The sequence below is a fragment of the Neolamprologus multifasciatus genome, chromosome 15 (genome assembly GCF_963576455.1).
Source record: "Neolamprologus multifasciatus chromosome 15, fNeoMul1.2, whole genome shotgun sequence".
Lineage (NCBI taxonomy): Eukaryota > Metazoa > Chordata > Actinopteri > Cichliformes > Cichlidae > Neolamprologus > Neolamprologus multifasciatus.
The window spans coordinates 20,350,574-20,366,134 of NC_140453.1; the positions used below are offsets into that span (position 1 = coordinate 20,350,574).

Sequence of the window (15,561 nt, forward strand, 5' to 3'; positions counted from 1 at the left end):
GAAAGCCTCTAAGTATGCACAATCAGATTCAGATACACACAAAAAAAATGAGTGCAAAGGAAAGAGTAAGAGTGAAGTGGGGTAATACAAGAAAGTTAAGTAGAGAAGTAGAAAATAAATTACAGTCGGGCAAGAAGACATCTTTGGGCCGGTAGATCGAGGAAAAGACAGAAATATTAAACAATATCAAGTGTGACCTTTACAAAGAGCGGGGGCATTAACTGATTAAACGAACTCTGAGGCTGAGAAAAAGAGCGTGAAATGAAAGTCAGAAATCAGCAGGTAGTATGACTGCAAAGGACTGCATGATAAAAGGAAAATGTGCAGTATGAAATACCATTGTTCAATATGCGATTTAGTATGACTTGAGATAATAAAAAGTATTGAAGTGTGTATATCCTAATACAGATCCATCCTGCTTTAATAGGCACGCTCACGAGGAAATGAAATCAATTATTTTGAACCTTCTTTTAACAGACTAAGTTAAGTGTTTGCATCCTGAGTGCGAATACACGAGAAGTGCTTTTATTCACATCCTATTTACTGCATTTCAGGGAGCACTTACAATGTATTTATTGCTTATATTCATATGAAACTGAAAACAGGATTTATTGAAGGGCAGTGTAGATTCTCAGTTTAGTTTCAGTTTCAGTTTTATTTGTCATATGCAAGTTAGCACAGGGTCAACATTGCCATGAAATGTGTTTGACGAGCAGCAGTCACTCAGCAGCATGGTAGTGTAGAAGAAAATATAACAAAATATAATAAAAAAAATAAAAATAAAAATAGAAAAAATAGTAAAGAGCAAAATATTAGAGAGACGTGGAGAGAAAAGATGACTAAATATATATGTATCTATAAATATAAATATATGTACACTAGTGATTAAATAAGAAAGATTCTGGAAGAAATGTATCAGAAAAAGTACAATTACAGTAGTGGATAAAATAAATAAGTGAAAAATGTTTTTTAATGCGAACAGCTGTCTCTGTGTTACAGTTCCCTGTAGATATTATACCCAGTTAGTGCCAGAGATAACACTGGAGGTAGTGGACAGCTGATTAGACCCTAAAGTAAAAAATGCTATGACTAGTTCAATACAAGGGATGTCTAGTTCATTTTCCCTCCTAATCCCAATATAAAAACACATTTAATCCTTATTTTATATCATAATTAGAACCAGCCAACTAATACTGAATATCTCACAGTGGTGGCAGATTAATATTGGCCGAAAAGTAAGTCATTGTAAATGTGCTGCAGCAGGAAGCCTTGGGCAGAAGATGAAAACCTTTCTCCATCTCTGCTGTGACTGAACTATTGATCTAAAGGTCACTGTTTCAGCCAAAAACTGCCTCCGTTAACCTGCAAAATGTCACTGAATTAGATCAACGGCGGACTTTTAGAGGGGGTCAGTGATGCTCACTTATGCATCATTGGCCTGCATATGCATTTTTTTTATTTTAGGAAAATGGAATATATTGACAGGTCCTCATTTTTAGTCCAGTCTTTGTGTAATTTGGCACGCTATGAGCACAGATGCCCCATTTACCTGCTGTTCTAATCTTCTGTTTGTGAGGAACAGCCAATCAGAGGATATACTTCTTTCCCATGTTGCTTGTCTGTGTTTATTGTGCTATGGTGTGTTGATATCTGTGCATTCCTGTATTATCCTTTTGTGTTACACATTTCAGTGTTTTTTTTCCTCGCTACCTAGCCTGACCTGTCTCCCCAATGTGATGTTTGTGTATTTTATGTACGGTCGGCAAGGTCTGTCATCTCGGTTGTGGGCAAAAGACCTTCCTGAGTATGAGATGATGAGATGAGATAGCCTTTATTTGTCAGTTGCAGAACTGTTTTTTTAGCATGTGGCTAAAATGTATTTACATATTATTTTATTTATATTTATTTATATTGTAAGGTAAAAACCCCACAGTGGAAAAACAACCTCCCCCTCCAACCTGTCCAACCTAAAACTAGGATGGTGACCTGAGTGAACATGACACCAGTATTTCCCTGCTGTGGCAGTTTAGCTAAATGTTAAACAAACATAATAGTTTGGCACCAGATATCCCAGAAATATTGAAATTAATTCTACAATCAATGACAAAGACAAGCTGCTTGGACAATGTTATCACAGCATTTGTCCATGTTACATAAAACTATACTGCTTTGTTGAGTTGCTACAGTCGTAGCAGTTTTATGATAAAGAGACTGCGCGTACCTCTTTAGCCCTTTATTGCATCTTTTAACAGACACGTCCTCTCACAAAGTTCCTGCAAGGTGTGAGTCTGCTGAATGTTACAGCAGAGTTTGTGGCAGATGCTTCCAGCAGGGTTTGTCTGCAGTTGTTTGCGTTCAAGGGTTTACATCTAAACTCTGAACCTCTGCCTGTGCTATGACTTTCAGAAGGTAAATAGCGGAAGGACAACTAATATTTAATTACCCACATCATCCTGTAATGTGAGCCGGCTGTTCTTTAGGGGATAATTTTATTAATGTGACTCCAAAACTACAACTTTCTCTTTTTTTTTCTTTCTGTACGGTGAACCTGCTTGTTTAATATTGAATAATAAATAAATTATCAGCCACTCATTATTAAAATGTCTGCAGGCACCCGAAACATAATCAGGCTAAAGTTTATATTGTTAATGTCATACTAATATCTTTTTTTTTTTTTTTTTAAATTCTAAAGTGGAAAATCCAGTAAATGTTTTTAGATCTGAGTTTGAATTTGTACTGTTGTTGTTACTTGTATAGAAAGTATTCTGCAAGCAAACTTGCAGACAATTTGTTTTTACACTTCACACCCCATCAGTTCTCATTATCAGTGTTATCGCTTACGTTTGCTGGTTTGGAAATGTCCGGCCTAAATACACAAGAGTACACGTAAGAATGGCAAAAAAGACAAAAGGAGAAGTAAGACCTCCACGTTTTGGCCTACCACAGGGATTTAGCACCACATAAGTTGATGTGCGTGTTAGCTTTGCAATGGGTCTCGTTGCCTGGTGGAAATCAGAAATCTGTCAAAGTACCAGCAGCCAAAATGTCTCGTGCGACTGGCAGCTGCTTGGAAATCCTGTGATGCAGTAACTGTGAGTCAGTATGAGCCTGGTGGCTGGTTTCCCTCACAGTGGGCTTTTACACAATATACAGTGGGGCAAAAAAGTATTTAGTCAGCCACCGATTGTGCAAGTTCCCCCACTTAAAATGATGACAGAGGTCAGTAATTTGCACCAGAGGTACACTTCAACTGTGAGAGACAGAATGTGAAAAAAAAATCCATGAATTCACATGGTAGGATTTGTAAAGAATTTATTCGTAAATCAGGGTGGAAAATAAGTATTTGGTCAATAACAAAAATACAACTCAATACTTTGTAACATAACCTTTGTTGGCAATAACAGAGGTCAAACGTTTACTATAGGTCTTTACCAGGTTTGCACACACAGTAGCTGGTATTTTGGCCCATTCCTCCATGCAGATCTTCTCAAGAGCAGTGATGTTTTGGGGCTGTCGCCGAGCAACACGGACTTTCAACTCCCGCCACAGACTTTCTATGGGGTTGAGGTCTGGAGACTGGCTAGGCCACTCCAGGACTTTCAAATGCTTCTTACGGAGCCACTCCTTTGTTGCCCGGGCGGTGTGTTTTGGATCATTGTCATGTTGGAAGACCCAGCCTCGTTTCATCTTCAAAGTTCTCACTGATGGAAGGAGGTTTTGGCTCAAAATCTCACGATACTTGGCCCCATTCATTCTGTCCTTAACACGGATCAGTCGTCCTGTCCCCTTGGCAGAAAAACAGCCCCATAGCATGATGTTTCCACCCCCATGCTTCACAGTAGGTATGGTGTTCTTGGGATGCAACTCAGTATTCTTCTTCCTCCAAACACGACGAGTTGAGTTTATACCAAAAAGTTCTACTTTGGTTTCATCTGACCACATGACATTCTCCCAATCCTCTGCTGTATCATCCATGTGCTCTCTGGCAAACTTCAGACGGGCCTGGACATGCACTGGCTTCAGCAGCGGAACACGTCTGGCACTGCGCGATTTGATTCCCTGCCGTTGTAGTGTGTTACTGATGGTGACCTTTGTTACTTTGGTCCCAGCTCTCTGCAGGTCATTCACCAGGTCCCCCCGTGTGGTTCTGGGATCTTTGTTCACCGTTCTCATGATCATTTTGACCCCACGGGATGAGATCTTGCGTGGAGCCCCAGATCGAGGGAGATTATCAGTGGTCTTGTATGTCTTCCATTTTCTGATGATTGCTCCCACAGTTGATTTTTTCACACCAAGCTGCTTGCCTATTGTAGATTCACTCTTCCCAGTCTGGTGCAGGTCTACAAATCTTTTCCTGGTGTCCTTCGAAAGCTCTTTGGTCTTGGACTTGGCCATGGCGGAGTTTGGAGTCTGACTGGTTGAGGCTGTGGACAGGTGTCTTTTATACAGATGATGAGGTCAAACAGGTGCCATTCATACAGGTAACGAGTGGGGGACAGAAAAGCTTCTTACAGAAGACGTTACAGGTCTGTGAGAGCCTGGGATTTTCCTTGTTTGAGGTGACCAAATACTTATTTTCCACCCTGATTTACGAATAAATTCTTTACAAATCCTACCATGTGAATTCATGGATTTTTTTTTCACATTCTGTCTCTCACAGTTGAAGTGTACCTCTGGTGCAAATTACTGACCTCTGTCATCATTTTAAGTGGGGGAACTTGCACAATCGGTGGCTGACTAAATACTTTTTTGCCCCACTGTACATTATACACATTAAATTCAGGTCCACCTCATTGTTCTTATTTCAGACTCACAAGCAGCAGTATTGACTCTTATAAGTGATAAATATTGAAACAGCAGCATCAGTTGGCTGAAGCTGTGGTTTGTTTTAAAGGTCTGTCAAAAACATATTTTTGTAGGCAGCATTTTCTTAAACATTCTTCTTAATCATTCTCTGCTTGTATTAAATTATTCTGGGCACGTCTCCTTTATGTGAGATTGTATGTAGGTTCACAGATTTGGAATGGAGAGCATTGGAGTCTTTTGTCAGCAAGATATAAATATGCAAAGACCTTGACTGTTACATTTTTTCTTAACTATATGATGTATGTGTTTAATTATGCTGCAGGGATGTGTGGACTTAAAGAATGAAAAACAGCAGACAGGATGTTGATAAATTTGCCCCTATGTTGACCGATCAAGGTGACGTGAGATGGATTCGTGGATAAGAAAGGCAAAAATGTGCCATGATAACGTTGTGGAATTGCTTGCTTAATTTAGCAGAAAACAGAGTAAATAGAAAAGTTTTCCTTTGGACTAAATCACAAAGTTCACTATAGAAGCTAAACTACACTGTATGTGCAATAAGAATAAACATTAAAAGGTGAATATACAGTCTTTGTGCAGTACTGTGAAGAACTCAGTACACCTATACTACTTCTAATAAGAAGCAGCTAGGTGCTGCTAATCATATATACTTGATTAATTGAGAACCTCTATAAAAGCAGAACATTTAGCACATTGTTGGAGAAAGGAGAAAAAGCCTCTTCCCCTTGAAAAAGAATGTGACAGGACAGCTTTAGTTTAAAATGTTGCACCTGAACGAACCACAAGCCCTCTGGAAAAATGTCCAGACGAGACCAAAGTGCAGATGTTTGGCAATAATGCACACCACCGTGTTTGAAAAAAACAAACAAAAATAAATGCAGGATATCACCACAAACACGTCATACTAGCTGTTGAGCACGGTGGTGGAGTGGTGATGATTTGGGCTGGTTTCATAGTAGGGCTGGGTATCGTCACTGATTTCTAGAATCAATTTGATTCCGATTCACAAGGTCCCGAATCGATTCGATCCACGATTCGATTCAATTCGATTTAAATCTGGGAAATTTTGCCTCAGACAGTCAGAAATATTATAATTCAGATCAGTACATTTACATATTTTTGTATCTATAAAAAGGAAGCTGACACTCGCAAGACTTTATCAAAGGTGTGAGCGTCACAGCAGATGCCTTTGTGTCAAAGTAGCTGAGGATAAAACACAGAAAAACATGAAGATGATTTTCCTGGCCTGAGATTTTATAAAAATATTCTGCAGTACATCAAAAACAAAAGAAAACCATTAATCAACATATGAACGTTACCTCTGAAGTTACAGCGGTTTTATTAGAGACACGGCTAAGCATTTTGCATAATTTTAAAAAGTTTACATTTGTTCAGAAGCCTACTGAACAGCAGAAATGAGGCTTTCTTTTCGGAAGTAAGTAAAAGGAAAAAAAACAGGAAAAAAAACAGCACAAGTCTACCGTTGTAAACAACGGTAGACTTGTGCGTAACAAGCAAGCGAATAATGCAGAAAACAGATTTTTAGACGGGAAACTGTTCCTGAAGTATACACAGAGAGAGAGAGAGAGAGATGTGCATGAAGTGTGGTGGAAGCAAAACAGCAAAAATCAGAGGGAATTCATGACGATGTTTATGTGAAGCGTAGTTTGGATCTTCTTTTGCTGCTGGTTCGGTCAATAATGTTTGGAGAGAGATAAAACTAACAGCTTTAGAACCAGCGCAAAAAGGGCATAAACACAAAGCGCGGACCCGCCGACAGATCAGAATCAGCGAGCTGTCGGCTTTCAGCCCCGACCGTGTCCGTGCTGTCAGGTGAGAAAGGCGATATCTCACTGATTCTTTGTTTTTACGTTTTTGTTCAGAATCTGTGTACCTGCTCTCATTTACTGTTTTAGCTGTTTGGTGGTTCTTGAAATTTTGTGAGGTTTCAGCTGAGATTCTGGCGTTTCGGGCAAAATAAATTAATATTAAAAAATCGATTCAGGATTTTAATGAACTGATATCACGTTATCCAAGCCAAAATCGATTTTAATGGATAAATCGATTATCAAAACCCACCCCTATTTCATAGCTACCTGGCACCTGGGTGCCTCGGAGACACTGAGTCAACCACGAACTGTGTACCAAAATATTCTAAAGTCAAATGTGATGCACTTGTCTAAAGCTTGACCCAAACTGGGTCATGCAACAGGGAAATGCACTGCAGCAAATCTACAGTAAAGTCGTTGAAAAGAATCTGTCATAGACAAAAATTTGCATATGTTCAAATTAACTAAACATACAGTATTAAACCCTGTTTAGGACAACAACAAACAATGAGTGACTTTTTTCTGTATAGTCCTTAGTTATGATGATAAGTTAAGAATACCTTCATCTAGTGGGATGTTTTGAAAAAATAGAAGTGTTTTTATGTACAGATTGTGATGATTGAATTATGTGGTTGATTTGTAATTTTGGGTGTTTATAAGTTATTAACCTTTGTTTGCAAATCTTGGGAAAAACATCAGGTTGGGTTGTTTATGGTGCTACTGTGGCTCTGGTTTCTTGTTATTCGGGTTTCCATGTCACAATAATAAAATTAACAAAATGAATTGTGCATGCTGACGTATGTATACAAGTATAAAAGGTTAAATTTTATTGCAATTTAGAACACAAAAAAAATAATTTATGCTTTAAAAGGTTTATTTTTCATTTTCTTTCATTATGTTTTAGCCTATTTGGTGGACAGTGCAGAGAGTAGACAGGAAGGGGGTGAGAGAGTGAGGGCAAATGACACATGGGAAATCTTCTGTCTCAAATTGCCATAAGGTCCCTAGCCTTTAGTGTCCGGGTTGCTAGCTCAACCAGGTGAGTTACAGTGGTGCCCCAGTTTTAACCAGATTGTGAAGCACATTGTAACTGTGTATTTTAAAAGTAAAACTGTACGAACAAAGTTCTTGTTAGAATGATTACATATTTTGAGCACACAGTAAATTATAATGTCACACGCACCTTAAATGAGCACATGCGGCTGTACAGATCCCTGAATCCAACCAATTATCCCACATTTGATCCAGATATTCCTTCCATCTTTGAAAGTTCCTTCATCCCTTCATGTTTTTACCTCTTTCCATTTGCCCTCGGCTCTTCCTGCACAGCAGAGAAGAGAAGAGCAGAGATCTTTGACGCCTCAAGTCTGGATGTGTCTGTGAGAGAGCAAGAGAGAGGGAGGACGTCTGCTTTATGCCGAACGAGGACGTGAATGATGACACGTGTCAAGTGTGCCGCATTATGAACGTGACTTTGTGGTGTGTGACTGCATCGCTGTGTGTGTTATAGCCTGCCTTCAGTCTGACACTTTGCAGCTCTCGAAGTAAGAGAAAAAATGTGTTTGCCTGGATACTTCATTTAACAGCTGCCATTTCAACTCCCACACAGCTATCACATTGGCAACGCGCAGACACACACATTGCCATTCGCAGAGCTGTTAGCCGAAGTGTTGGAGAGTGATGGGCGCTCAGTGGAAGCTGTGTTGAGGTCTAATGATTCAGGACAATTTATTGTTCCCATAAAGGTGTTATAGAGCTCTCTGAAGCACCTTTACTTTTCAAGCCAATTCCTAGCTGCTTGTTTGAGTCTCTTTGTTTCAGACTTTGTTGTAATCTCCACAAAATCAGCCTAAACCTAACACACAACATTTGGGGGAATTAGCTGAATTCTAGTTCCTTATTTTCCCAGAGCATACCTGTTAGATTTATTTGATACCCTCCAGGCAATCCATAATTTCAGTTCAGTCAAGACCCCTGTAGACAAAAGAAGATTAATATTTATGACTGGAGTAATTCATTTTTTGGCAGCTCTGTTCTGGGACCTTGCCACCCTTCATTATGCAGACAGTAAACACTGGTGATGGGGAGGGCATCAGCAGGAGCACAGAGAAGATCAAGCATCATTGACAGCAGATTTCAGATTAAGTCAGATAAAGCGTGAAAGGAGGAGCTGGGGTTATTTATATAGCACCAATTCACAACAACAGTCCCCTCAAGGTGTTTTATATTGTAAGGTAAAGACGCTACAATATTAGAAAGAAACCCCAACAATCACATGACCCCCCATGAGCAAGCACTTGGCGACAGAGGGAAGGAAAAACATCCGACAGAAACAGGCTCAGGGAGGGGCAACATTCTGCCACGACCGGATGGGGGTGAGGGGAGGAAGAGAGGACAAAGGACACACTGTGAGAGAGTGATAGAGATGAATAATAACTAATGATTAACTAAAGTAGTGGTGTATGAATACACAGAGAGTGAAAAGAGATGAGAGAAGAAGAAAAGTTCAGTGCGAGGAGCCTGATTCAAAGTAGAGGGGCCCGACTCTAGAGTACAGGAGCAGTCTGAGACCAAAGTGATCTTTTAGGATAATATGGTGCTACAAGGTCTTTAAGATATGATACGGGCCTGATTGTTCAAGATTTTATATGTAAGGAGAAAGATTTTAACAGGATTTAACAGGGAGACGATGCTAATTTGGGAGGAATGTGCTGTTTCTAGTCTCTGTCAGCACTCTTGATTGACTAAAGGGAGGGACTCCCTCAGGGAGTTTTTAGAGCCACCTGGCAGAAGTGGGTTGCAAAGTGGCTGCCACACTAAAGCAGTAGGCCCTATATTAAATTTGCCACCTGAATCTATAAGAGGGTATCAGCTGACATGAGTGGGTGTTAAAATCATTTTATCTGTGGTCACTGCTGGGCTTGACTGCATGCCCTGATTGAACTAACGCTGTGCTCAATTTCTTGTCAGCACAGCACATAAATCAGTTTGAGAGTTGACACTTAATCAATATAGGCAATCCCCCAGTTCCAATGATTTATGGTTATTCACTCACAAGAAAGAAGTTTGAGGAGGTTCCCGCTGTTTTCCAAAAATCAAATTTCCATCTTACAAACGGCGGTAAAAGTGCTGAAATGGAGCGTCCTCTGATCTAAGCTACCTGTCAGTAACGCTGCTGCTGAAGGGTCTTTATTGAGCTCACTAAGATTTACGTGATTCCTCTGTCACACTGTTTTATTCTCAGGTTTTCTGGAACTTCGCAGTTCACAGATTGAATTTGTGTATTTTTCCGCACAGATTTTGTGAATCACACTGGATGATTAATAAAGCACCTGAAACATAAACGCATATGTGTTTCATTTTGTGCTGTGCTATAGGCAGGAGTGTAAGAAGCTACGTGAGGAGCTGAAAGAGGAGCACGAGGAGGACAAAAACTCAGCCTTGGCTCAGCTGGCGCAAAGCAAGGAGCAGGAACTGAGCAATGCCAGGGAGAGCTGGCAAAGGAAAGTGGAGGACCTGCTAGAACAGGTGAGGCTCCCCAATGGGAGCACAACAGTGCCGCCCATCCTTCTGTTCACTTTACTGTCTCTGTGCAAAACACTAAAAGGGCACATATTGAAATGTTAAGTGAATTTTGGTGTTTATGTTGTGTTTTGGGAATTCAGGAAGTAAATATTGGTAGATTTTGAAAGACTAAAGTGACTTAGTAAGCTCATAAATAGGTGTGAATTAAAAAGCTGCAGTGATGAGCAGACACACATTGAATACAAAGAAAAATCAAAAGAATAACATGAGAAAACAAACCAGTACTAAGGCAGGACACAAACCGGAAAACAGGACAGTAAACAGATGATAAAACAAAGACAAAAGCAGAGATGTGACTTTGGTTGTGGTCAAATAGTCATTTGTACTTAAGAGGGCTTCTGATTAAATTATCTGCATGGCAGCCGTAATAAGAGCTGGTCAAATTCTCAAGTTGCAAAGAAAAGGTGCCTCAGTGCATGCTTCCTTAGCTCCTTTAGCAGATGATACACTTCCCAACTCTAAGAAAATAAGGCCTTTCCAGGGTTCATAGCAGCACACCATTCAAACGTTCACAAACCAAAATGATCAACATACCTGACAAGTGAAACAGATCATGTAAATTACCACCTGTGCCGTAATGATTTAATATGCCGATATGTTTTGAATTTTAACAGTTTGCCAAGCTCACTGTATAAATAAAGATAATTTTCCCTATTTCAAAGTTCAAAGAGAGGTGAATGTTGTAGTGTAACTCATTTTGCTGTGGTTTTGTTCTCATTTTCGGGGTTGCTGTACTTCCAGCTTTTGGGATTACCTTTAATTAGAGTCATGTCAGAGATTCTAAAAGCTTTAATAAAGGAAGCGTTTAAGTAGATGAGTGGACAACATGAGTGGCCAGCATGGTGAGCCACATTTCTTATTAAAACCATTTTATTTCATTGTGACTGCAAAGTTTCTCACTTTTTCCCACTTGGTAATGGAAACATTATTCACATCAACGTCTAAGTTCATATAGCCTGCATAAAGAAAAATACTAAGAACAGATAAGGCTGTACTACTTCTGTAGTATCACCAGGGCCTCCAGCCGCTTCTCCATCTCCATCACCCACCACATTATTAAGCATCCTAATGAAAGTGGTGTGAGCAGTGTGGGCCACTTTTGAAGAGGTCGTCTTCACACAGGTACTTCACCTCAAAGCTTTTGACACTGAAGTCAAGGAAAAGTAATTAGAGATAAACATGTGAGGTAATTGTGTTGGTTATGTGACTGCAACCTGAAAGTACACCAAGCTGTAGATAATTAGAGGGGAGAAGTCGATAAAGAAGAAAAAGGAGGGAAAACACACTACTGCTCATTATTGCTAATATTTTATTAGCCAATCACATGTCACCAACTCAATGCATTTATGCATGTAGACATGGTCACAATGACCTGAACAGGAAGCTAAAGCCACAATTTTCACACGCTCACCAAAATTAGACAGAACTGAAGATTGGAAAAAGTGGTCTAATGAGTCTCGATTTCTTCTGCAATATTCAGATGGCAGGTTCAGAATTTGGCATAAACAGAAAGATGGCATGCATCCTGCATTGTATTAAAAGTTCAGGCTGCTGGTGGTGGTGTAATATATTTTTGGGCACACTTTGGTTTCCTCAGTACCAAATGAGCATTGTTTAAATGCCATGCCTACCTGAGTATTGTTGCTGATCATGTCCATCCCTTTTTGACCACTAAAATAATGTCAAATTGGTTTCTTGACCATGAAAAGGAGTTTACTCCAATGGCCTCAACCAATCCAAAAGGAGCAACTTTGAGATGTGATCTCATAAAATCTCCCAAAATCTCTGAGGAATGTTTTCAGCACCTTGTTGAATCTCTGCCATCAAGAATTAAAGGCAAAGGTAAAAGAGGGTCCACCCCAGTAGTAACAAGGTGTGATAAATAAAGTGTCCAGTGAGTGTAGACACAAACAAAGGCATTGCTGAGAAAGGATATATTTTAAATAAAAACAGGAACAGCAAGAAACTAACAGCTTTTATTAACACAAGAAATCACGTAGAGTCTGTACACCAAGTGTTTCTTTAAAGCACTGTTACGCAACAATACTGGTTAAAGATTTAAAGGTTTAATCTTCAACTTACAATCAACAGACCTTTTTGAACACAAAATGCCCACAGCCTGGAGTCAAGTGGTTGTAATTATACCAGCGGTGAGAAAATCAATATGATGGGCGAAACATTATTGAAGCAATAAGAGCTACCTCTCTTCTAGGTGTATGTTGTGCCTGTGACAGCTTGTCTGTGCCAGACTCACAGATTTCCTCCTAACACTGGCACACAGACTCACGTATTCATTATGTGGTAGTGTTTAACGCACACCAGAGCCGGCTGCTGTAGCTAATGACTGCACAGTAATATTAATGTGGCATGACTAAGCTCTCCTGTGGTCATCGTACGTGCAGAATCAACAGCTTTATTTCTGTTTGTTTGTGCATGTCTCTTGCATTAATTGCTGGTCTTCAACATGCCCGCCCTGTCATCGGTGATTAATGTGGCAGCTCCGCACCTCACAATCAGCTAAACCATATTTATTTACTCCAATGCCAAATCAGAGCAGCAGTCAGGCTCTTGACAAATACGCACTGATGGAGAAGAGGCTGTTTAGAAATCAAATGGCAGATGTCAGTGCCAGTAAGGCCTTGATGCACAGCATGCTCCAAAGTGTGTTTTCAAAAGGCACAAGCATTGAAAATACTAGTGTCGTTGTAAATAACACCTAATGTGAATGATATATGCGGGTAATTTTGCACTCAAACGCAGAGTTGGTAAAGCTTGAAAACCTCCGCTTTGAATCTTAGTGAAAAACCAAATTAAAAAGGGTCAGTGGCATCCACACCATCACTGTCACAATATCAGATTTTCACTTCATGATTATCAACTTCGTGATTAACAACAAGAAGAATTTGGCTGCATGTGAATTTCATCTTTGACTTATGTTCACTGTTTTTTTTTGTTTCATTTTTGCCAAATAAAATGCACCAAAGTAAGATAATATTGAGGGGGAAATGTTATAATATTATGTCTAATATTATAATATAGACCATAGCTCATGGCTGTATGACTGCACCTCAGGAGGTAAAACAGGTCATCTGTTGATCGGAAGGTTGGTGGTTCGATCCCTGGCTCCCACTAGTCTGCATGCCAAATATCCTTGATAAGATATTAACCCCAAGTTGCTCTCCGATGCATCCATCGGAGTATGAGTGTGAATGGTAGTTAGAAAGCACTTAAAAGCATAGAAGACGGTGAATGGGTAAATGTGCCATGTTGTGTAGAGCTCTTTGAATACTCTGGGAGAAAATATAAGAATCAGACCATTTACCATTAAATAATACAGGGCTACACGTCTGAATCTTTGAATACAGTAAAGAACATAATAACAGCAGACTAGAAGCGAGCAGATGAGTGAAAACAGATCTTCCTTATTGAACTCATGCAAAAGCTTAATCAGTGTGGTTTTTAAGCCAAACCTCTATTATATGTGTCTATCTGACAACTGTGAGCAAGAAATTTCTCAAAAATGCCAGCTATAGCAAAAATGATACAAAATTAATATATGTAAGTTGTAAAATCTGTATTTCACTGTTTTACAAATCTTTTAGTAAATTTTATCAACGGCTCTCTCCAGTTTGGCATTTTCCATGTTTCTTTTAAATGTGCTGTAATCACACTGCCACCCAATAAAACTAACTTAGATCTATTAGTAATTAATAATTGTACCATATCATAATCTAACTAAAGGATTCATGACTCAGTAGGTTTAACAGGTCAGACACATTATATCTAAAAGGCTGACGTTTTTTTATGTTTCAATTAGCAGTTTTAGATCCATTCAAATACAAAATTCAATTGGGGGTTCCTCAAGGGTCAGTCCTTGGTCCATTACTGTTCAACTTTTACATGCTCCCACTTGGTACTGTCATAATATAGCCTCATATTCTTATAGCGATGACACACAGTTGTACTTACCACTTCCCTCTTATGATCTAACCTCTGTTCATAAACCAATAAGCTGCATTCATGACTTGAAGTCCTGAATGTCTCAAAACTTTTTAGAACTGAACAGAGACAGGACAGAAATACTTGTGGTCCAAAATTTGTTCATATTTATCATCCATTTCTCTAAAACACAGTGATCAAGTCACGAACCTTGGTATCATTTTAAAAAGTGACCTCAGTTTTGATAACCGAACTGCTTTCTACAACTTAAAATGTATCTAAGATTAGAAAAATCTTCTCTAAGACTGACTCTGAGAAATTCATTCATGCATTCAAATCAAATAGGTTATATTATTGCAACGCTCTATTAGCAGGATTTCCCAAATGATCAACATCAACGACGTCTTCAGCTTGTCCAAAATGCAGCAGCCAGAATCCTTACAGGTCACTGTTTTACCCGCAATTTACCGGCATTACCCCAGTAATGAAATGACTTCAATGGCTCCCAGCGCAATATAAAATTTTGATTAAATTGAGATCAACTAAATCTGTGTGTCAAACAGACTCCAAACCCTTCTATTCACAAAGGCCTACACTTATTATTTTTTGTTGTTGTTGTTTGTTCTGTTTTGCAGTTTTCACTCCCATAAGACATTGTAAACTTAAAGTAGTTAATTTTTTTATTTTGGGGGGGAGGGGTTCATGTCTTAATATTTTGTATTAAGCAGATTTAGTTTTCATATATATACATATATAATGAAATGAGCTAAATAAATTAAATTTGTCTTTGTTTTCTAGTACATGGTTCTAGCTTTACGGGATTTATGGGAGAAACCCAAAAAACCCAAAAAGTTACTACTTAGAGAGGTCGGCACTGCTGACTTTATAATTGCAAGACATGCAAAATCACTGCCATCAGTCCAGGATTTACTCTCACTGTTGGCAATTTGTGATGACCTTTTTTTTTTTTTTACAGCTGGCACAAAACACAGTGAAACGAGGCACAGAAAGCTTAAAATGCCTGACATGACATGCAAAATGTCCCTAAAGTGGTGGGCTGTCATTATAAAAGTGGCATTTCATGTTGGTTACATAATCACCAGGTGATAATTCAACTATTCAAAATTGCAGGAACAAAACACAAAACCTTTTACTCTTGGTAGATAAAACAAAAGACTTTCCACTCTCAGTTTAGTAAATCAGGCCCCCGTTTTAACCTTAGTGGACATCAATGTTTGAAACAAGGATGCCAATGTGTATAAATCCAGGGAATGTGGAAACTGTTTAATACAATATGCAAGTTTTCACCTATTATACAACAACCCTCCCCACTGAGTAAGTCCACAATTTGCAAGCTATATGAGCAAGTAAATTTTAGATA

General features: G+C 39.1%; 1 protein-coding gene across 5 annotated transcripts in view; it reads left to right on the top strand.

Annotated features, from left to right (window-relative positions):
- fam184ab (family with sequence similarity 184 member Ab) overlaps positions 1-15,561 on the top strand; it is a 225,611-nt gene that overhangs the window by 148,447 nt on the left and 61,603 nt on the right. For all 5 annotated transcript variants that reach the window (XR_014869412.1, XM_085133283.1, XM_085133286.1 and 2 more), the window contains exon 13: positions 10,034-10,184. Coding sequence is in view for 4 of the 5 variants with exons in the window: in XM_085133283.1 (XP_084989409.1) it covers positions 10,034-10,184 (151 nt within the window). In the remaining variant the exon portion in view is untranslated. The remainder of the gene's footprint in view (positions 1-10,033; positions 10,185-15,561) is intronic.